At 43.8% G+C, this 22713-nt stretch overlaps 1 protein-coding gene across 1 annotated transcript; it reads left to right on the top strand.

Moving 5' to 3' along the window:
• Positions 1–827: 827 nt before the first annotated feature.
• LOC115324668 (male-specific histamine-binding salivary protein) lies at positions 828–21834 on the top strand. Its single transcript, XM_040213915.1, has 5 exons — positions 828–947; positions 12917–13083; positions 16794–16876; positions 19912–19995; positions 21659–21834. Exons 1-5 carry the CDS (start codon positions 828–830, stop codon positions 21832–21834), a joined length of 630 nt encoding a protein of 209 aa, XP_040069849.1.
• The last annotated feature ends 879 nt before the right edge of the window (positions 21835–22713 follow it).

The raw sequence follows: 22713 nt of genomic DNA, 5'->3' as shown, positions 1-22713 counted from the left end.
TCATACCAAAGAGAATATTTCGCTCCTGATGACTTCAGCGGAGGCAGTGTAGCGATACGATGGTTGTGGAGTTCATGAAAGCCTAATTTAGGCAACACAAAATATGGATCCTTTTTGTTGTAGTTTACTCGACACACTCGCCAATCTGCAAACAACTTTCCAAAAATATCGCGTATGTATTGTCGGGTAGTTTTTCGAATACTTGTTCGGAATTCTTCCGCAAATCTGACTTTTTTGCTTCCATATCGCTAGATATGAAAACGCGGAATAATAGTGTTATCGACTTCTTGCAACCGGGAGGCGCTGATACGGCGTGCTCGTCCGCTCTTTGCGCCCGTCTTGCGTTTGTTTGCCTCAAAATGCGCTCACAGGCTGCTTTTACACTCTCCCCCACCACACGCACACACACACGCGCGCGCGTTCACACGCACACGCGCACGCACGGACGCACGCACACACTGACACACACAAACAACCCGTCTCGTCGAATTAACCACCAACACTGGCGCGGGTTTTACTGCCGCGTCAGCACGCTCTCTGCGTGTTCTTTGTGCTGTCCATCAATTGATCTTCCCCCTTTCTGTAGTACTGTTTGCGAAGCTCTGATAACGTAGCTCTATTTTCTATTTTTCACAATTTTATTCATTGCACGCGGAACGCATTTCGGTTTGGCGGGAATTTGCACACGACGTAAAAGTTAAAGGTGAATACGCCACGTGTCGGTAAATAAGTGAACTAGAACAGCTTGTCACAAATTTCTGGCCATGCGTAACATGTTAAGCAAATAAAATCGTTAAAGGAGCTCCGAGTGTCATTAAAAATTAAACATGTGCTTAGCAGCAGTAGTACTAGCCACTCTTTTGGCAATAACAATGGCATCCGAAAAGGAGAAGGTAAACCTGCCTGAAAGACAATTGAAGCTATCTCTGTATCAAGATGCTTGGAAAGTAAGTAAATGACTTTGTTCTGTTTAAGTTTTCAAGATATTATTTCGAAAATTAGTCTTCATTTTTTAAAGTGCCATGTTTCATTTAACGTCTAGGCTAACGGACTAAAAAGTGAAGCAAATTACTTAAAGGGACACTGACACCCCCCAAAATAAATTTTTTTAATTGTTTTGCCAGGAGATTTATTATGGTGTCAGAAGACTCCCCAATCAATATTTTGTTTCAGTGTCATATATTTTTAGTAAAGTAAAAAAAACTCAACTGCTCGAAACCGAAACCAAAGCTGGACTGGGGTAGAAGAAATATACCGGAGGAGAAAAATATTAAAACTCACGTGGCTGCGCAGTTTTTTTTTTTTGTTTTGTTTTTTTTAGTCAACGCATTTTTAGTTTTTTAGCAGCCACAAAAAAGGGGGTATCATAGTTTGTGTTAATTTCTATCATTGAGATTGTGTCTTCGATGACCCACGACTTTGATTATTATTGGTGGTTGTGTCTAAACCTTAGAAAACGGCCCGTGACCCCGGAGAAGAGAGTGAGCGCGACCCAAACGTGCCAGTTCTCGATCGGCAGTTTTCGAGAGGAAAGATAACGAATTTCGAGCCACAAATTGTGTTCTGGGTAGTCGGGCTCTGAAATGTCATGCACAAATAAAAACCTTGGCGAGCATAAATAACCTGTCCGGGTCCCTTTAAGAAAGCTGAAAAAAAAAATAGTCTCAGGCAACATATATATATATATATATATATATATATATATATACATAGTCCAAAATGCGTACTGTCGGCTAAAACCAAAATAAATACATATATATATATATATATATATATATATATATATATATATATATATATATATATATATTAACCCCCATAGTCAATGTCCAACTTGTCTGGGCTAGTTATCCTCTGAAGTGCTTCGCGCAAACAGTTCTGTACGTGTTTTTTTTGGCGATTGGCAGCTTTTGTTTCAGATTGTAAATTTTAAAAACAACCCAAGGTCTAGCTTCTTGCTCATTTCGTTGTTGCCTTTGTTTCAATCCTTTCATACAAGGCCCATGTGATTAAATGTTTTGCGTAAAACATTTGTCTTCGAATTTAACTCGAAATGTTAACTATTTATTTTAATATGATTGCGTAGTTGTCTTGTTTGAACAATGCAACAGAATAAAAAGAACAAAGTACTTGACCAAGCTTCTAGTAATACTAAATATAAAAATAAAAATTACAAAAATCGAACGCTCATGGCGCTAATCGAGTGCCGTGCTCGACGATCCTGGTAGTGGCAAACACCGGTTAGGGATGCGTTGCGGAAGTTCGCCATCGGCGAGTGACCAAAAGCAGGGGACTCATCTTGGCGGCCAGTCAATGCCTCCTCCAAGTTCATGTTCATTAATCCTCAAAACGCATCCGCAAGATAAAATACGCGAGAAGTAAGAGAATGAACAAACATACACCTAAAAACGCTTGAAGCAAAGCTACGCTTAGAAAACGAATTTTTCTTAGCAATTACAGTAATTTTTTGTAACTAGGATTCCGTGCTTTCGAAGTTTATTTCCCGTGAAATTCGGAGGATGTTTTGGGGAGTTTATTTTTGTTAGATTCTCAGTTTTTTTATATGCTTAGCTTTTTCTACTGTGTTCCCCATTTTCAGAATTGAAAAACAAAGTAACTAAATTCGGTAACCACGAACCGTTGTCCTGAACGAACCTTGACGAGCTAAACATTTCAAGATTCGGTATGAGACTAAAGTCGCATCGCCTCAGAACCACTTACTATCTGCTTTTGTGAAGTTGATTTGTAAAACAACGTTGTTGTTTTTTTCTTTTTATTTTACCGTTGTAACCTTCAAATTCAAATTTTTTTCAGATAAATCGGAATTCACAAAAACTTGACCGGCGAGTGTTTTTTTTTATTATTGTTTCGGATTTATACAAAATACGTAGCCTTTTTTATAGCAAACAAAAAGTATGCAACTTGCAAAATTATTGTTTCCTAAGTCACATTGTTAAAAGAAAAACTTTCCGCTTTTTCTTTGTTTGTTTTTTTGATAAAATACTTCATAGCACCCGGAATATGATGACCCCAGAAGCTTTGCCAAAGCCACGGTGAGAGACGTATCTGAACAAGGCCAGTTAAGGCGGCACATTTTTCTCGGGCTTCGCGCACCTCCCTGCAGGAGCAGTGTCGGTTAATGGTCTTTTGCGCAGGCGCGGTCGCACGTCACGTGTCCTTCAAAACGTATGCGTGACCGAGGGCGGTTTCTCAAGTCACTAGTCATGTTCCGCGTCATAGGGCGTCTGCCGGAAACGCCAAGGTGCTTTTCAGACACTTCTCTTCTTTAACTGTAACTGAGGTCACAGTAGCCATGGTCTAAGAACACACACAATTAATATTATCGTCAGGCGACTAATAAATATCTCGCAGCGCACTGCGCTTTGAGATGGTGCGCCAAGTACAAAGCAAGAATAACGGCGATTGTGTAGTACTTCACGCCACAGATGGAACTTCTATTGTCCGTAGGGAAAGTCAAAGAAAATCGTTTTGAAACCTACATCTAACACGCAAACATATAGTATCCGTCGGCGCATAACAGTGGAGCATAGCGCGGCCACAACAGGTAGAACACGTTTTTTTTTTCTTTTTTTGGCAAACAAACGTAATCTCTTTTTTTTTAATCGTCGCTTAAATAATAAACATATTTTAAATAGTGGATTCATACAATATATTACCTTCACAGCTATAGTTAATAAAGACAAACCTTTGTGCGAGTTTCTCCGACTTCCTTTATTAGAAAAATAGAGGAGATATAAGGTCAACATCTTTGTAGATTTAAATCCTCGAAGTTCTGTGGTCTTCCGCATTTCATGGTATTTGAAAGTGAACTTTTCGTTAAACGTCCACCTGGTTAGGTATTATGAAACTATAACAAAAGAGAACAAAATAAAAGGAGCAGAAAACATTAAAACAGAAAACAAAACATTGAAATGTAACGGTCGCCCCGTGCGATTTCAAAGACACCAGGCACATAGAAAACGATGACATCGGGCACTCTGGAAGACAACTACAGATCATAAACCGTCGCCAGTGATGAGGTGGATAGAAGGAGAGGTGTCAGAATCGCGCAGCTTGTTCGGAGTGCGCCGGTGCGCAAGTGTATCATGACGACGATAGGTGGCGCGCTTATCGACTCTGGGTCGAGTCTGCCTAGCTGAACGGAGCGGACGTGTTTGCGGCAACTCTTCCGAAGGTGTCCGAAGCTAAGAGCCTTTGGTGTTTCCTTTGTAGATTTTGCTCTAGCTTGTTTGAAATAATTGGCAAAGATTTAGGAACCGCTACGGTAGAAAGGCTAGTTTATTCCACCGGGAGGACACTAGAATAGTAAGGTTAGAGTAGGACTTCAATGTCATGTTTGGTGTTTTTTTTTTTTTTTAGCGTGCACGGAGTAGTCTGCATAGATTTTAGCAACCGCTAAGATAAAAAGTTAGGTTAGTTTAAGCCACTGGCAGACCACTACTAAGGGAAGATAGCGTAGAACTTTGGTTTTGTTTTCATTTGAAACAATATTTAATTTGCTTTGTTTTTTTAGCACGGTTTAAAGTAGTGGGCGCAATGGTTTGGCGCAGGAAACTCTGAAAGGGTGTTACAGCCTATTGTAATGTGGTGAGCGCATTCGCTAGGTGCATCTAGATGACACAGATTTTGAGAGCTTAGCGGAGGCAGAGGAGGGTAGCTTGGCTTGCCGTATCTGCGAGAGGGTGGCGATGGGATTTAAGTTGATAGAGTTTGAGTGGGTAGCTAGGGTTGAGAAGGTCAAACGTAAGTTTAAAGTAGAGCGAGAGAAGCGGGTGATCCTAGAGACTCAGGTCAAGGGGTTAGCTAGGAGGGAGGAACTCAAGGTATAGATTCAGGAGCTCATCAATGAATGGGAAAAAAAGGTGGAGCGTATGGTAGGCGAGCTTAGTGAGAAGCGAGAGTACCGGGTAAAGCTTGAGAGACAGGCGGAGGAGCTCAAGAAGTTGTAAGCGTGGAAGGCTGAGGTGGGGCACCGTAAAAGGGAGTGCGAAGCTGGATTGGAGCAGCTGAGGAGGGAGACGACAGCAAACGTAGCGGGAAGGCAGTCTAAAAAAAAAGACGCACTAGTGAGCATGTTGAAGTCAGCAGGACGGGGGTAGCTCCTTGACCCCACAGCGTTGTAGTGGCGCAGGTTACAGTGGGACAGTAAAGGACGCGGTGGTAAACCGGTAGACACAAAGAAGTGAGGTAAAGCAGATAGATGGAGGGAAACAGCCGCGAGGCAGGGACGGAGGAAAAGGGATTGAAGACAAGCAGTTCGAGGCTAATTGGGTACTAATGGGAGGAGTACTCAAACGTAACAAGGGTTAAAGCGGGTCTACTTGCGAGGTTCAAAGGGTACGGGAGGGCAAATGTAGTAGCCCAGTCAGGGAAGTGCATCGTAAACACTATTGCCAAAGCTAAGAAAGAGCTCTGGTGTAACATGAAGGGAGAGAACCTAGTAGTAGTGCATGCGAGACTCAATGATGTGTTGAATGGTAGGAGCCAGAACCTCGGCAGACACATAGAGGTTGGCGTACGTAAGAAGGAGGTCGCTGATGAGGGGTACCTCTGCAAATATGCACTATCCCAGAGGTCTGGGGAAAGCCTTTTCAAACAAAGCCGAGGTGGTGAAAGCTATCCAAATAATTAGGAGATGAGCTAACGACTTCAGTACGGGTATTAGAAGTAAACAGTGTGGTGTATGAGGCTGGCTCGGACCCTTTTGAATGGGGCATCAACTACCGTGGAGCCACAGGTAGCACGATAGGGGATAGGATTGGACGTAATGTCGTAAATGTTTGGTGGGTCCCGGAGCCCTACTGAATCCGGTGCAGATAAAGTTGAACTAGGAGAAGTACCAAAGAGTAAGCGACATTGAAAGTGTAAGATCAAGATACTTAGGTGCAAAGGTAGAACAGGTATAGCAAACATAAACATGAAGGAAGGTAGCAACAAATTAGAATGGGAGGAGATAGAACAGCAAGTAAGACAGGAGGATTTAATGGGATATGGGTTAGTTGAAACGCATCTTAGAGACGCGGAGCCACCCTCTTGTACTCCTGGTTACGTAGGGGAACAATGCAATAGAGCAGAGAGCAGTAGGAAAGGAATCGGGATTGGGGCGTTTCTTAAAAAAAAATGCAAATTGGCATAGAGACAAAGAAGAGTGCACCCTATTGAAAATATTACTTCAGCCCTGATGTTTATGGGAACCCTCTCAACCCTTCAAACCCCTTCAGCCCATCAAACCCCCCCACCCCAGCTTTTCAAATTCCTTTCGCCCCTCAGACCCCCTCAGTCCTTCAACCCTTTAGACACCCAAATGAGCGTGATTCATAAACCAAAATGCAGTCTAAAATGTTATTGGAAGTTAATTTCAGACAGAGTTTAACATGCATATTGTAAGTCAAAAAGACGATAAGAACCAAAGTGTGATCAACCCCGGGTGCAAGCATCTATGGCCATAATAGATCATACTAAATAGAAATAACCGAGTTCTTTGTCGCAAAAATATATATCGTGGTACTCGCAATCAAGATACAAAATAACTAGAGCAAAAACAACAACACACCGCACCAGTTTTGATCGTGCTTCGCGCCAATGATCGTGACAGGACTATAAAACTTAGCGGCGTACTTACGATGAAGTGAAAGCGAACTCCTAGTCCAGGCGTCACACAGCACATTAACTAGTCAAACCTCTGGAACAACTTAAACGGACTCGATAGCACTTGAAACAAACAGCGCTAGGGAATAGGAATGACACTCCCGCTGATCGCGAGCCACGAACTGGACGTCAGCCCGAATCTCCCGCACATGAAAGGGAGGACGCCTGTAAGTCGAGGTACTCGGTGAAGTTCGCCGACCGTGCGGGATGGAACGAAGCGGGTGACCGGGGGCCAACGGAGCCGACCGTGTACCAGACTCCAGAAGTGCCCTTCGCCACCTTCAAAGCTCGGCGACACGCCACCGCTCGTACGGACAGCAGCGTCCCTCGCAGCCAACCGTCGATTTTCACAGGATCCGCGCACACTGCAGGGTCCTTGTAAACGAGGACTCAAATCGCTTGGCCAAGCTCGTCTACTTGTGAACACCGTCTGCTACCATCACGAGAACGGCGACCATAAGGAGGGTTCACTCCTCGACTACGACTTTGACAAGCTCGCGCCACTAGCGCTTGTCGAGCAGACTCCTAGCAGCTAGGCAGAAATAGGCCTACCTGGCAGGCGGCTCGTCGGGTGAGACCTCTTCTCGCACACACGTAATTCCTGTCCAAACTGTAATCATAATAATTCAATGAAAACCAGAAACCCAACTTTGAACAAAGACTCACCTAAACTCCAGGCTCCTCAAAACTCGAAACAAAAAAAAACAAAAATTGACGAGCCCTTTTTGCAGAGCCGTCGAACTCTGTCAGCGGGACGGTGCAATGTACGCATGCGCTGTGCGCCACATAATGGGTGGCGCTTGTCGTCACCTGCCACTGGACGCGTGCGGTGACGCGGCGCGTTTTGCTAACGTCCTTCGAGCTGTCTGCTGGGTGGCGTGGTTTATTGTGAGCCAGAGTTGGATTATGATACGGCTTACTCGCCTAAGAGTCATAATGAAAAATACAAGGGGTTACAAGGTTACAATCCGAGTTGTCAGTTGGCCCTGAGTGAGTGTTTCTGTTGATAGTGTGTCTGTTTCCTTAATGTGATAGTCTTTCGGGTGCGCTGTTCCGTCGAACATTATGACGACGAGTTGACCGGACGCCCACCGCAGAGAGACGCGTGTTTTGTCTAGCACCAAATAGTACCACCGTGAAATATTTTAACACTCCGTTTGAGCCCATTGGCGACCTTTGTCGGCAGTGGGCTCAAACGTGTCACCGTAACCCCAGGATTTACTTTGATCATGCCGAAAGCCAAGCACTTTCACAAAAAATTGGCAATAAAAATAATTTTAAAAAAAGTTCACCCGGGAGCCTGTTGTGCAGAGTAGTATGCACATTTCCAAATTGAGACCAGTTCCGTTCACATGTGGGGACTACGAGGGAATGACACAGACGACATGGCAGGTGTGCCAATGGCTGGTTAGTACAGAGTTCTTGCAACCAGGTGGACAGTTCCAGACGCTTTGCACTCTTTTAAACTTTTTCTTCTTTTTTTTTTTTTTTTTGTTTTGGACCAAATTCCTGTAGATACCTTATATACAACGAAGTAAGAAATTTATTTTCCTACGTCAAGTGAGAGGTGCTCCGCTCGCTGGAAGATCCAGTAAAACGTGTCCGCTATGTGAGCATCATCCATATACTTATCTCTGTCTCTTGCGTCCAGCAAGTTTGCAGTAACGTGGATATGGCGCAAAAAAAAAACTTGCGCGCCTGCTGATAATCTCTTTCGCGAGACTGTTCTTCGCGTGTTAAAGTGGTTGTCGCGAACCTCGTGATCCCTTCGGTTTTAATAGAATCAAAGACTTTGGAAACGTCAGACAACAAAACTTTGTCAGACTTCAATGCTCTAATGGCCGAGGAAATAGGCAACACAAGTTCCAAACAGCTGCGCAGGGCATTCCAGAATCAATCTTCCATTACGACAGCATGCCGCACAGACTTGTTTACTTGCACATCATCCGAGTTTACGGTTTCTTGAAGTACGTTTATGTTCCTAAGCAAGCTTGAAATGAGTGTATAGCCCAGGGGTGGCCAAACCGCGGCTCGCGAGCCGCATGCGGCTCTTTGCTGGTCCAAGTGCGGCTCGCGGTCCCTCGTAAGGGGACCCCCCCCCCCCCCCCCCCTCCCGCATTTCCCGAGGAAAAAAAGAAAAGATTTCAGGCAGAATGAAGTACGGCTCGCGGTTTGGCAACCTTATACCCCCATACGTACTGCCGTACATCCTTGTGCACTCATGCGTACAGTCAGGCTCTGAACAAAATTTAAACTTGCCCCCCCCCCTTCCCCCCCCCCCCTCCCCCCCCCCCTCCCCGTGGCTCTTAGAAGTTTCGCGGTTTCGTTTGCGGCTCTTAGGCCTGGTCGGCCTGGCCACCCCTGGCTATAGCCACTCCATCTTGTTTTACAGGGCAGATTGAGAGTCGTGCAGCTTGTTTAGCCACATTCTGACTCCTGCTTCTGTTGAAACGTAGCAGCAAATAAGCGAGTCTGCTTAACATACTAGATCCCTTTTCTGGATGTGTGATGAACCTTCTCCAGGAATGATAGCTTCATGAGATCATTCAAGGGCAGATTCAGCCCGTGAGCGACACATCCAAATAATGTAACATGTCAAATCTGACATGCTGCTTGTATGTTACTAATATTGTCAGTGACCAAAGCAACCACTTTTTTGCACTCTCCGCTTATATATGAAGTAGTGTGCCGGTCTGTGCCTGCTTCGATTGATGTGTGAAAAACTGACTGAGGCGCAGCCACAACGAAGTGTATCACCGCCTCGCCTCTAATGTTGGTGCGCCCATCAGTAAACAGCGTAAGGCATGTAACGATGCTTAAGTTTTCGTTCACGTGATGTTTAACGCGCTCATACTCGGTATCAAGCAGAGGTCAACTTCGTGTATACCGTCTGGGCGGTGTATATGACGGTCGACGCATCTTAAAGGCTGCCAGCCAATTCTCTTTTAAAGTCAAAACAAATTGAAGAGTTAGATGAATACACCGTTCTAGCCAAAGAAACATCACGTTCGGCTTGCAGTTCATGCGTGATTCCATAAACAAACAAAGAAACACTCGTGCGTGTTTTAGACGTCGAAGAGTTCCTTGCGCTTGGGAAAACTTCTTACTCACTTGATTTGGGTTATGAATTGCTTCCAGGGGATTCTGTACCGTGCTCCTTAGTACACACTTCCTTTACGGCTTGATGACACCTTCTGCGACCCAGAGGATTCCTTGCAAGGCGCGTAGCATTTGGAAACCCGTGCGATGCCTTATGGTGCCTACAAACTGCCTGCTTTTTGTCTGCATTCAACAACTGGCACATTGTAAAGTACTTTCACACGCTAGACTGTGGTCGAATTATTTTGTGGATCTCTCCGGAAGTTACGGAAGTAGAGCACCGAAATGTCAAGCGCAATTTGAAAACTACGATGGCGATCAGTGGATTTCACTGAGGTGTGTTTTTTTTTTTTATTCTCTCAAAACTAGACCCAAAGTACACAAAACAGTACATCGTAAAAACGAAAAATTAGGTGCTTAAAATTTATAGGTTTGTTTCTACGTGTTTAGGCCGTTAAAAGAAAGGGAGAAAAACACGATTTTTCGTTTCGTTTTAGGCCTTTGCAATTCTAAGTATGACGCGCCGTCAACGGTTGGCTGCGGATCAAGTATGCGGGACTAAGTATAACCCGCCTCCGATGGTCGCATGAGGAAAGTATGCTGGATGAAGTATCAATCGACGTGAACAGTCGCATGATACTATAGGTGACCGTTGGCGACAAGTCATACTTAGTTCAGTTGCTTACGTTCTTGCTCAAATCCTTGTTGCACCGAGCAAAGCTGTCGGACTGCATATCCCGTGGTCCGGAGTTCAATTCCCGCTGAGCGCCTAAGTGAATCTCTCTGGTTTCGATTGTGTGTTAGGAGTATGCGCAAATTGTTTTGACTAATTACGCCTTCTACGTGCTTTGGGTGCTCATGCGCATCGCCTGTTATGCATTATTTATATTGCCTTGCCCTTCGAAGCTTGATCGTAACACTAGAGCTTGTTCGTAACGGCCCCTAAATTCCCATTGGCTGACCGAAACAGCACATAAATTTCTATTAACTAAGCGAAACGGCACCTAAACTCTCATTCCCAGTAAAGCACAAAAAAAAGCACAGCATTGCAGATGCTTCGTCACAGAAGCCTTCGGGTGCGCTCAAGGCCAAAGCGCACGCGCTTCAGAAATAAAACACAAAAAAAAGAGCAGTAAAGCAATGCTTCGTCACGGAAGCCCTGGTTAAGCCGGTGCACTGGGGAATCGTGATGTCACCGCCGGAGCGTCACGTGCGAAAGAAAAACGTTGTGCGCTGCTTTTAGGAACGCGCGGCTTGTAGGAATGCGAAAGCATTCCTACACGTAAGCAGTCGTAAGTGTCTTATAGAACTTCTTTACTCCCAAATTCAATATTGCTTGCAAAAAGATTGCCACAAGCCCTGCGCAGAATGACAATTAGAAGAGTAACATAGTCGTTTTGAAGAAGTCGTCACCATCTCGGGAGCGCGTCCTTGGTGGATGCGCCAACGAACGTCAATACATCTTGGATCTATCAAAATGCATTTGGGTCCGATGAGAAAGGGGCGCTACTATTATCGTACTGCATCGGTGAAGAGCTATCCGGTCTCAATTGTTTTTCTATCTGGAAATACGACAAACAAGGCCGACGCGCAGTATGCATTCCCAGACTCGGTAAGCAGACGATGCAGGCTTCCGCTCGTCGGCAGTTACCTTGGCGGAGGTAGAGTAAAATGAAGACGCCAGTATCATTACATAACGTGAAGAGGATCCGGATGGATGGAAGTGAGGACAACGTCCACTTCAAATGAATAAAACGTGTTTTCAGGAGAGCGTTGAAGACCTTGCGGCGGCGTCTCACACCGTTGACGCCTCGCGGGAGAACGCTGTCGTGCGTCGCCTACGAGGTGGCCGCCTGGATGCATGGTCCGGGAAGCTCATCTTTAAAAAGTATTTTATCCACAACAAAAATTACTTTTTTTTTTTAAATTGTTGATATGTTGAACAGATGAGGGGAATGGAACTTTTGACAATTTGAAAGTTCTGGGCACCGCTGCCTACATTGCTTTTTTCTGACTCTGAATATGGACGTTTCTGCGTAAACTGGAGATTTTGCTATTTAATTAGAACGCAACAAAAATAGTTTTTGAAAATTTGATAAAAGCATTTCAATTAATAGTTTCAAGAGAACAAAGAAAAAGGTTATTGTAGCGAACACCCAAATTCAATATGACTAAATATATATATGAAGAAACCTTATACAGTCGCTTCTTTTTAATTTTATAAAGTCGCTAATTTATGACTCAAAATTGTATCTTTCAAATTTTGCATTTTAATGTAAAATCGGGCCTAATATTAAGTAATCAGGTGCCCATCTAAATTTGTGCGGTTATAGGTTTTATGCAAATTCCAGAAGTATAAAGCATAATATATCAGCAAAAATTAAATTTTGGCTGATACAACAAAACAACAAAAAATAAGCTTGTTTGAGATCGGAGGCCACTTTATTCAAATTAATTTCTTTGTACATATCCCAGATATCAAAAAAATATTGCCACGTCTCCTTTGACATGGAATGACCCGGTAGTTGTTTGTTGCTAGCTACGTTGGTTGGGCATACATCTTACTCGAGCACTTCGCTGAATGCAAAACGACTCGCACTCGTAAAAATAGACGACCTCGACGAGCTGCGCTCGTTGAGCGCGTACTCCTCAGACGGCCAGCCATGTTTTTCATCGTTTCACACTAATGCGGAAGAGGCAATCGTGGAATACTTCTAAAACAACAGTGACTCTATCTAAATTATTTGCTTCCTCAAATATAAAAAAATGTCGATTAGAATACTGCTACGGCACAGACATACAATTTTACAAGCAATATTTCACACGTCAATCATCTTTCCAGCCAATGAGAGATGTAAGCCCGGTGTAACCACGGGGCGGGGCTTAGCGGGCTGAGCCTCCTGGCAGCCTCCACCTTCTCCACCTAAGTCGCGCCTAACGGCGTAAATATTGCTCGAAAAAAAAAAATATTTTTCCTGGTAAAATGTTTATGTAATATATGTTCCCATCTATTCCCTTTAGAAAAATTATTATTTTCCATTGCAGTGTTTTTCGTTGTTTTTTTTTTCAAGCTGCCAGCAATTATAGGAGAATATGAGGATGTATTTTTGCACGCTAAAATATGTGCAATGTTTGTTCTATTTTTCAGTCAGTTAAAAACCCCGCCAAGCGTTACCTCAAATACAGAAGCTATGTCAAAGACGAGATGTTTGGAGGGTCATCGAAATGCATGTTTATACAGCAGACGCAACATGAAAATTTCAACAAGACAGCAAAAACGGAAATGGGTTTTTACAACAGCACAAGGAGCTGTGTGTAAGTGACTACTAAGCTTAACCACGGCAAATTTTATGCTGCGCCGCGTTTTGGTTGTAAAACAGATCTATTTACATTCCCTCAAATAACGAAGCACTTGCACTTAAAACAAGGTATCTTAATACAGGAGTATAGCCTAGTACTCTTTAGATGTGCTAATTATGTTTTGTGTGTGCGCTGAGAAACTGAGTATAGGCCCGTAGCTCTCAAGTTTTGAGCAGCGCTCCAGGCGAGCAAAATAGAATATTCCAGTGCCTTCCATAGCGGCCGCCGAGCTTTTGGTGTTGAACTAGGGCGGCTCCTACACTCTCAACAAAAGGGTAGTCGTAGGGTACTACATTTGAGGTAGTCAGAAGCCGTCACAGATATCGCCACCCCCCCTTAGTAATACTAACGACCCCATGGGTAGTCATGCGGCATGCAATTAACACGTAGACACAGTGAGCACCCCCAAAAGCAACATGGCGGCTGGCAAGCGACAGTGGAGCAGTACGAGTAAGGCCTAGCGAGCTGGACTGCTTTTAGCTAAAATACGATTCTCAAGTGCGTACGCCCGTTCGCTGCCTTAGGTGCGCACTAAAGCACACCAAAACGCGCCTCGAAGCACCGGCACCGCGCCTATTACGACTGCTTTCGCGTGGCCGGCTGCATTTACTTCGCGGCCAGAAAACATTCAAAGAAGGAATCGTTTAGCAACAAATCAAATTATGTCTTTATTGAGCAGAGAATCTGCTTGCTGTGCTTGCCGCAAGTGATCCGGCGTTCTCGGTTGACAGCGGCGAGGCGAGGCATCACCGATTCAAGCGGCGTCGGTTTCGATCGTTCAACGCTCCTGCTCACCTGTTAGCATTCGTTATCCACTTTCAAGTCCCTGGTAATCCCCACCGCGTCTGTGCACGCACTATTCACCGCACGGAACACCCATTCAACTGGCTATGGGACTGATCCACTGATCCCACTGGGACGAGAGGCCGAGAACCGAACCCTTTGTGGCTGCTCCGTGGAGCCATGGAGCGGCCAAATAAGTAGACACATAAACGCGCGACTCCTTGAATTGGGCGGCGCCACGCGCCACCTAAAGGACAGCGCTCAAACTAAGAAAAAAGAAACTAACAGTCTTTGTTCTGAGGGCCTCGCCAGACATGCACGTACTACATATTCCGCACCACACTTCACACATAGGCGACATAGAGACACCATACAATATCAAACACGAACGCGTTCACAAACAGCACAAGGTACAACATGAGATATTGACACTCTACACTCATATACAAACGACTAGTCGACACCACCAGCTTATGTACTGCTATATTTTCTGTGACCGATAAGGATGGTGACCACTGTCATATTTTGCATAAATACGAAAAGACTGTGCAAGATTTATCCGTATATATTATTTGCCTCTACTGCCCTTAGGAATGCGCTCGTATCTCTAATGTAATCTATTGCAAAAGTGAACTGTAGGTTATAAATCAAATTGAATAGTCGCTACACGTCACGTTTTGATCAGTTTCGTTTTCTCGCTTGCCTACACTTCAAGTATACATAATCCTGTTTAATTATTTGTATTAATTATCGAAACCAATTTCTGCAATCACAACTTTCTGAACACGCTGAGGCATTTTCTTTTCTCTTTTTACATATCCGAATGACTTCAGCGGCGGTTGAGTAAATGTTGAGTACACTGAGCGCGTGCAGGTGATTCTAGCGAAGCCCGTCCACCGGTCCTCTCCGAAGCGTTGTTTCAGTTGTCTTCTTTTCGCTAAAATTGTTTCTGCTCAAGCGCGTGTCTTTCAATTATGCGTTCTATGCGCTCGCGCTCGCGCCAAGAGGACAGTGCAGAATTGCCGCTTTCGGGCCCGTGCCTTCACCTACAGCGAACGCGAAATACGTATGCTAACTTATCTGAAGCCTGGTTCAGACAGTTGCGTTTGACTGCGTTGCGGCAGCGAGAAACCAGGACATCCCTGCTGCTTATATCGCATGCCAAGACGATTCCTTGAATGGGATTCCACGCTTCATACGAAGCACAGATGTGCCGGTGAGTCGCTTTCGGTTCTGGACGCAACACTGTCAAACGCATTCAAACGCAAGTGTCTGAACCGGCCTCAAGCATCAAAGAACGCCGAGAACATAGTTCTCTGCGCTGCACCTGCTAACTTCTCCAACAGCACTTTTTCTAAAAAAAAAAAAAAAAAATCTAGACCGAATAGCACGTGTATGCCAACGCCTTATTTTTTTAAATTTACTTGGAATTTTTTACATGGGTAAAAGGAACGCGTGCCGAAAGGCCTGAAATCCTAGTCCCCTTCAAAGTACTCCACCTTGGATGACACACACTTGTTCGAAGCATTTTTGTTTGAAGCATTTTTTATCGAGTATGCTCGATGAAATCTGCCAAATGAGCCAGTGAAGGCGAATCATATATCCAAAGACAGAGAAATACTGAAATACACGGGCATGATCCCAGATATCTGTGTACATTCGTCCTGTCCGGCCTCAGTCGTTGTTTTCAATGCTTCATACTTCACTGCACTTGAAAGCAAAAAAAAAAAAAAAATTGTGTATGACAGGCGTGCAAGTTCCGCGGAACCGAGGAGGCCATTTGCAACTGATCTGCACGCAGAACTGACCGATCACACCTTTAATGAGAGCACGCTCTTTACTGAACCGCACAATAAAACACGACAAAAGTATCTCGTCCGGCGAACATTACAGTCAACTCACGCCTGTGCGTAGCTTCCTGTGCTTTTCTAGAGATTTGGTTAAATTCCTCGAGCACGACGCCAGCTGCCAGCTGTTTACTACCAGTACATGGTAAAACCCGCGACGGAACCAAACAGGACAACCGCGATACTTTTTATCTGCCTCGGGTCTTAGTAGGTGCCTACCCAGGTTGCCTGTACTCTTTGGCATGTTTGTTTGCTGCCAGTTTAGGCGAACTGAGCCACACGCCTGTTTCGACCGGTTCAAACTTGAATAAATGGTAACCAACGCACAAAGAGAACAAGTTTCAAGTACTTTTTGAGATTTTTGAAGTGACTTTTACTATTAAACGACTACATGCACTTGAATGTTCAATTCAAGAGTTTATAAAACGTGACTACCCCATGCTTGTCACTTGCCAACAGTGTGGTAACGCTCAATGGCTCGAGCCCAATGGGCAGTTAAGTAAGCCTGTGGGGTAGTTACAGCCGTCAAAACGTATGATGACTAGGGGGTGTGCTCACTTTTTCTTAGAGTGTAGCGCAACACTCGGTCCCTCCAAGCCGATCACGTGATATTTCTTGGCCCGCGCACTCCCATAGGAAAACGCGGAGTGACCTCGTCGCTCCTAATAAAGCCGGTCGTGTTCAGCACTATGGCTTTGTTATCTAGGGAGCGTTGCGCGGCGCCTCCTCCTCTCTGGCTCCGCGCCAGCTGTGCGTGACTTTGACGAAAACGAAACTGATCGTTTTGACGAAAACCCGACGGCGTCTGTCAGTTTGTCAGCGCCGGGGAGAGAGGTAGAGATTGACGCGTGCTGACGTCAGCGCTTCGGACCAATGAGAGCGTCTAACGCGTCACCCTCTCGCCCTCCTCCTCCTTCTCTCTTCGGCGCATACATATGAAAGACATCACCAAGTTTTCGTCAAACCAAGCGTTCTAATGTTAATGCATTAAAACAAACAAATCTTTAATTGAATGCATGTTTTTTTTTGTTTCAGAGTGAAGTACACTGTGTGTACCCATGTTGAAACAACAGAGCCATACTGCATACCAAATGTTATTCGTGCTGCAAGATGTACGAGTAAGTTAGAAAAATTACATTAGACTAGAAAACGTGCATGGGATTACGTAAATATAATTTTTGAGCATCTGACCAACTAAATTTTAAAAAAACTTCAGTTTACTCCTGCAGAAAATATAATGCATAAAGAAACCTAGGCGAGCGTGTGACGGGAGCCGTCACCAGAGATTTGGGATGAAGGCTATCGAAACGTTCGCGATTAGTAACTCGTTAATCAATAGGAAGTTTTAGTAGATCGTTCCGATGACTCCGATAACGATGCCTGATACTCCGTCGCCACATTTGCGCATGTATTGTATTGTTATCGGGTGTCGTTATTGGGGGTATCGGAGGATTGGAAAGATTGGAATGATCTACTAAAACTATGTAATGCGCCATCACCCTTGCTAGCCCTTTCAGAGAGTGAAAGAGAGGTGCGGTTTTCTTGCACCCGGAGCTTTGCGGTTCCGCTAAGCCGATTCACACGACGGACGGAATAGCGATTTTCGTCCGCGGACTGTGTACCATGTGACCTCCACGTCACTGATTGCTGCGATCCGCGCCTCGCCCCCGGACGCGCGGACTGATAAAGTCGGGTGCCTTTTTATCGCAGATTTTTGTTGGGAGATCGACGTGAAAACCATTTAGTCTGGCAACAATACAATGTTTTCTTCTTCTCTTTTTTTTCTTTTCGAATGTTTAAAACAAAAATGGCGCATCGTTGTGTTTTGTTTATCCGCTCGTTCATTTTGTCGTGCGATTCTTGGTTCGACGCGTGAAACAAACCGCAGAAACTTTGTCCCGCTGACGCGACGCAGGTTCCGGTACTCCCCCGGGTTCGTGTCAAGAAGCTTCCTTCGAAACTCGTCTAGCACGCCGCGATAATCCTTGCTCGTCCAATCAGCCTTTCACAAGACCTTTCATGTGACTTTGGTGTACTTGAGTGTTATGCTCGAGCGTGGAATGCGTGGTTTCATTTCCAAACGCCCCTCCGCGAGCCCAGAATTTCATCGCTCCTACGCCGATGCCTTCTCGAGCAGGACCATGCCCGTGTTACTGTCATGCCTTGGTTTAGTAAAGCTAGTAGCGCCTTGCGCGAAGCCTATCACAATGTTCGGCCTCGCTCTGTACCATCGGGTTCAAATGCAATGCGACCAGTGACGGAACTTCGAGCTCACTGCCGGAGCGGCTTCCAAGCTTGGGTTGTGGTTGGCGAGATTAAAACTCATCGGAGTAGGACGCACAGCCTAGCAGCGCCCTACTCCGATGTGACCGAACTTCGCCAAGCCCAAACCAAGCTTGGAAGCTGCGCCGGTAGTGGGCCCTAAGTTCTGTTACGGTTCCTTCGCATTTCACTCGAACCCGATGGTACGAAACAGCGGTGCACGATTCCTCATCTCTGTAGAAAACGCCGATTTCTTTCTTGGACAGCGGTGCTACGGTGCGATGTTGGAGTTAACGCAGCACTCTGGGGTAGCGAGCAGGTTCGGTCCGTCCTCGCTGGCGTCTGCTCGTCGTCTCCCTCGTGTGCATGTGCTTGGGGGACGGACGAACCGCGGACATGTCGTCACGTGATCAATTCGTCCTCGGATCAGTCCGTCGCGTAAATTGGCCATAAGGGGGGAGAGATAAAGGGGAGGGTAAAGCAGGGCCATCTTGCCCTGCTCATACCCTTTCCTTTTCCTAAAAGCGTGTGGGAACCGGCGATAGTACGCTATGGAAATCAAAGATGATGTGAGTTGAATGAATGCACCCTCTGTATCTCGTTTTCTTTGTTTTATTCTTTCTGCTGGAACACGCTCGTTACAAATATAAGCTTCAGTTTAAGCATTGCTTGTACATGATTCATATACAATGCAGACACAGCCTAAAATGCGTATTGAAAAAATACAAAAGCAACAAAAAATTGGCATTACTTTCTACCAAGTCATAAGATGGAAGACACTTAAATTTATCGGGGATCTTGAAACTTTTCTACAACAGAGTTTTACACGTGCAATTAAAATTCGCGTTTATGCTTGTTTAGTAAATTCGATTGCGCATTCACTCAGGGATACCTTGGTATAGGAAGAAATAGGAACATCACCAATAAGCTTACTTAATACCAGATTTCTTAAACAAACGTGCAGTCGTTATGGAAATAATTTCAGATTGTGCTTCAATACATAGCTGAAAAATGGTATAAAACGGACTTTCTGTTATTCCACGTTGAGTAAATACTTTCCAATGCTGTCATTATTGCTTTTGAGTTTTATTACATGGTTTATTTTGCATTTAAGGAGTTAAGACAAGCACCGACGATTTTATAAACTCTATACAATTTTGATTTTTCATGTGCTACTGTGCCTTTTTGTACTCCTTTAATATGTGATATTTTTGTTTTCGACTGCTGAACGTGTAAAGGGGTAAAAGGGCTAGGTCAGGCAGAATCAACCTGCCTTTTGCCCTGTTATCCTAGACCTTGTGTCTAGTTAAGATGAATTCAATTCAATCTATGATGATTTTAGGAGAAAAGGGGGGGGGGGGGAGGCAGAAGGCAAAATTGGATTGCTGAAATTATTTGAGATTCTTGTTTTCATTTTAGAAAAGTTCGATGCTCAAGTCTAATGCTGTTTTTTGTGATATATAAAACCTAACACGAGAACAAACTATCTGGGACCTCATTACTTTATTCTATTTTCGTGGACGTACTACAAGCGAATTATTCCAGGCCAGGTTAATTACCACATTCAAACCGCAGGTATCACCCAAAGAAAGCATAAAGAACTTTATATTATTTTTAAACTATAGTTGTCCTGTAATGATATCATCTGATCGATGGAACACCTGGAGCAACAATAGTTTATGAGACATGGCTTTTAACACGGTCCTTTGCAGATATCTGTTATCAATATTCATGTAATATTACATAAACCAGGCATTCAAAAAGGCATTTAAAATTAACTGCATTGCCGCCGATATTTGAGTTAGAACTATGTGTTCTGTATCATTTCCTGTTTTATATTTTGTTTGCTTTCCTGTTGACAATCCATCTTTTTCTTTGCATTGTATGGCAGACTCGTCGCTCTACGCGGACTCACCAATTATATTCTCTGACTATAAGAGTTGCGACGTTGTTCGAGCACCCCACACAGGAAACCGTAAGTATTTTAGGGCCACTATTTTTAATAAATATAGAACAATAATTTTATATAACAACGGTGCTTTATGTGCTTCATTTCGATAGCAATCGTTATTTTCTACGTAAAGCCATGACGCCAGAGAAAAGAAAGACCTGTAGTGCATGTCATGAATAGGCTGTGTTTTTCCTACCAGTCATTAAAATATTTATTGTGAATACTTTCATTATTTCGTTCTATATAAAATTTTGCATAAACTTTATTTTACGATTGTACTTTTCCAAAAACTACATTTGAAGCACAATTGAAATTGAATAACAATTTTGAGCCTATTCTTCGTAAACTTAGTGACTTGTCAAGTACATGACTCTGGTTGCGCCTTCTTAGCTTTCGTCCAACGAACTTTTTTCGCAAGGATGTGATCTTTATATGCACTTGATTGTAGTCACAAATTATTTAATTTTTATTCGAACACAAGTTTTTTGTTTACTCGAAGTTAAGTTGTATTTTCATCTCTCTGGCTCATTCCTCACTGCGATGCTCCAAATATTTCGCCAAGTCTGTAGCTTTACCCATTTCCCTATTTATGCTTAGAAAGAAAATAAAGCCGTCGCAAGTTTAAGTGCGTTTTGTATACCAAGAGCGTAAAACAGTAATAGAACGCGATTCGGGGTGTGGAACGAACATGATTCATTTCTAATCGCCGCCAAATTGAAACAACATTAAGAAGTGAAGTGGAAAATGTACGGGTCGTTAAAATAGCTAAGAAGGAAGCCACAGCGTGAATACGATATTACTTTTCTTTTATTATCGTCAGTTTGGTTCAATTATGACCTGCAAAACGTAATCCTGCGTAGTGGCCGCTCAAACAATCACCCTGTAACAGAAAACGCAGCGTGTTAGTCGGTGCTTAATTTATTTTGCACTAGAAGTGTCCGGGCACTTTTTCAATAAGCCTCAAAAGTCACTTCGAACGCGCTGCTCTCCACCAGTTGTGCTTAGCGGTGCCATCACCGCTATAAAGCTATGTCATAAACGAAGCAAAAACGTTTCTTGTGCCAGTTTGTTTTATCACTCTCAAAAGTTAATGCCCTCCTGCAGTAAGGCTCACGCCGTAGCGAGTAGAGGCTTTTTGCAGAACTATATAATATTCAGCTTTGATACAGATCATTGTTACTTTAGCGAATTCAGGAGGCCAACGTAAACAAAACCAGATGACCTTGTGGCGCTGCTTCAAATATCCGAATTACTCCAACGGCAAAAAAACGACAAAGGAAGGGTTTTCGCGGAACGAACCAGATAAAGTTTTGGCGCTCCCTTTCAAATTGAGCGCTCAAAAGCATGCCCAGAACCACCAGAACCACCAGAACCACAGTCTGAAGTTGGGCAGGCCAATACTGAACTATTTTATATAGTACTCATGTCTCCTATGTTAATGTAGAAGTATAAAATAACGTTATCATTTCTTGTTCAAAAAACATTTTTTTTCTAAAAAAAAAATTAAGGTTAATTAACAATTACACCAATGGCCCGCAAAAGCTACGTGTCAATTGCATACTTGTGGATTTTCAATGTGCGCTAGTAACCTGAAGCACTCTGAAAATCTGTATTATATTTACATTTGATTTTTACTCACTCAACTAAATCGGAATTTTACCTACTTACTTCTATATTTCTTTTTCAGCTCTTGATTGTGAGCTTTGGGTGGCAGAGGCTAACATCAACGATGTGCCTTCAATTTGCGAATTCGCATATGATGTTTTCTGCAACACAACTGAGAAGTACATCATTTCTGATCAGAGCTGCACCAATCCTACAAAACAAAACGTCTGTCAAATACCTGCTCAACAAACCGAATAAAGAGTTTTGTTTTGGAATCGCCTTTGGTGTATTATGGCAAATAGTCAAGAACAATTATGGAGATGTCTCGACAAGTCATTGTCGCTTCTGAATAGGCAGTACAATTTTTCAAATTGTGTGGCTCAAATGTTCCCTATGTCGTGTTCCTTTTTTCACCAGTATAACTTTTTATTATTATTCCGGATGACTTTTAAATTAATACTTTAAATAAATTTCTATGAGGCAAACGAGGTACACATGTTCTTCAAGGGGATAATTTCCCACTCTTCGCCCATTGGTTTAATACCTTTTTTTAGACTCAGTTGTTTTGTTGACCTAATGACCTAAGTCGTTTTTGCATCGTGAATTTCAAGGAATTATGATTGCTTAATTCCATTGCCGTAAGAAAATTTGAACCTGTCTGGGTCATTCACTCCAAGAAATGCCTGCACGTCTACTTACTTGCAAAACACACCAGGAGCCAATCTCTGCGATCAACCGAATCAGCTCAGCGAATGATGAGGCGCAACGCCTGTTTAGACCTCAAAATAAAGTCTGCGCGGTGGCATTACGCAATGCAAAGCGTCATGCTTGCATTGCGTAATGCCACAGCGCAGACTTAATTTTGAGGTCTAAACGAATGTCTCGCCCCATAATTCGCTGAGCTGATTTCGTAGATCGCAGAGATTGGCTCTTCGAGTGTTTTGCGGGTAAATAGACGCACAGGCATTTCTTAGAGTGTTCTGATAAATCAGGCGAACACAGAATGCCATCATTAGCGAAGCTGATTGGACCGCAGTCGGTACGAAATTCGGAGCCGCAATGACAACCTCCTTTGGGAAGCCCATGCTCCGATGGGTCTGACTGGGTTGCTCCCATGTAACCAAGGTGCCAACCTGT

Source organism: Ixodes scapularis, unplaced genomic scaffold (assembly GCF_016920785.2).
Source record: "Ixodes scapularis isolate PalLabHiFi unplaced genomic scaffold, ASM1692078v2 PGA_scaffold5__190_contigs__length_132052651, whole genome shotgun sequence".
NCBI classification, from domain to species: Eukaryota; Metazoa; Arthropoda; class Arachnida; order Ixodida; family Ixodidae; genus Ixodes; species Ixodes scapularis.
The sequence above is the reverse complement of the archived record's forward strand: the minus strand, read 5'-3'. Positions and strand labels throughout refer to the sequence as shown.

Excerpts from the sequence above, each read along its gene's own strand:
- LOC115324668 (XM_040213915.1), top strand. The coding sequence starts at position 828 with ATGTGCTTAGCAGCAGTAGTACTAGCCACTCTTTTGGCAATAACAATG. Across the intron at positions 13,084-16,793 it reads AACAGCACAAGGAGCTGTGT|AGTGAAGTACACTGTGTGTA; the intron begins GTAAGTGACTAC and ends TTTTTGTTTCAG. Across the intron at positions 19,996-21,658 it reads AGCACCCCACACAGGAAACC|CTCTTGATTGTGAGCTTTGG; the intron begins GTAAGTATTTTA and ends TTTCTTTTTCAG.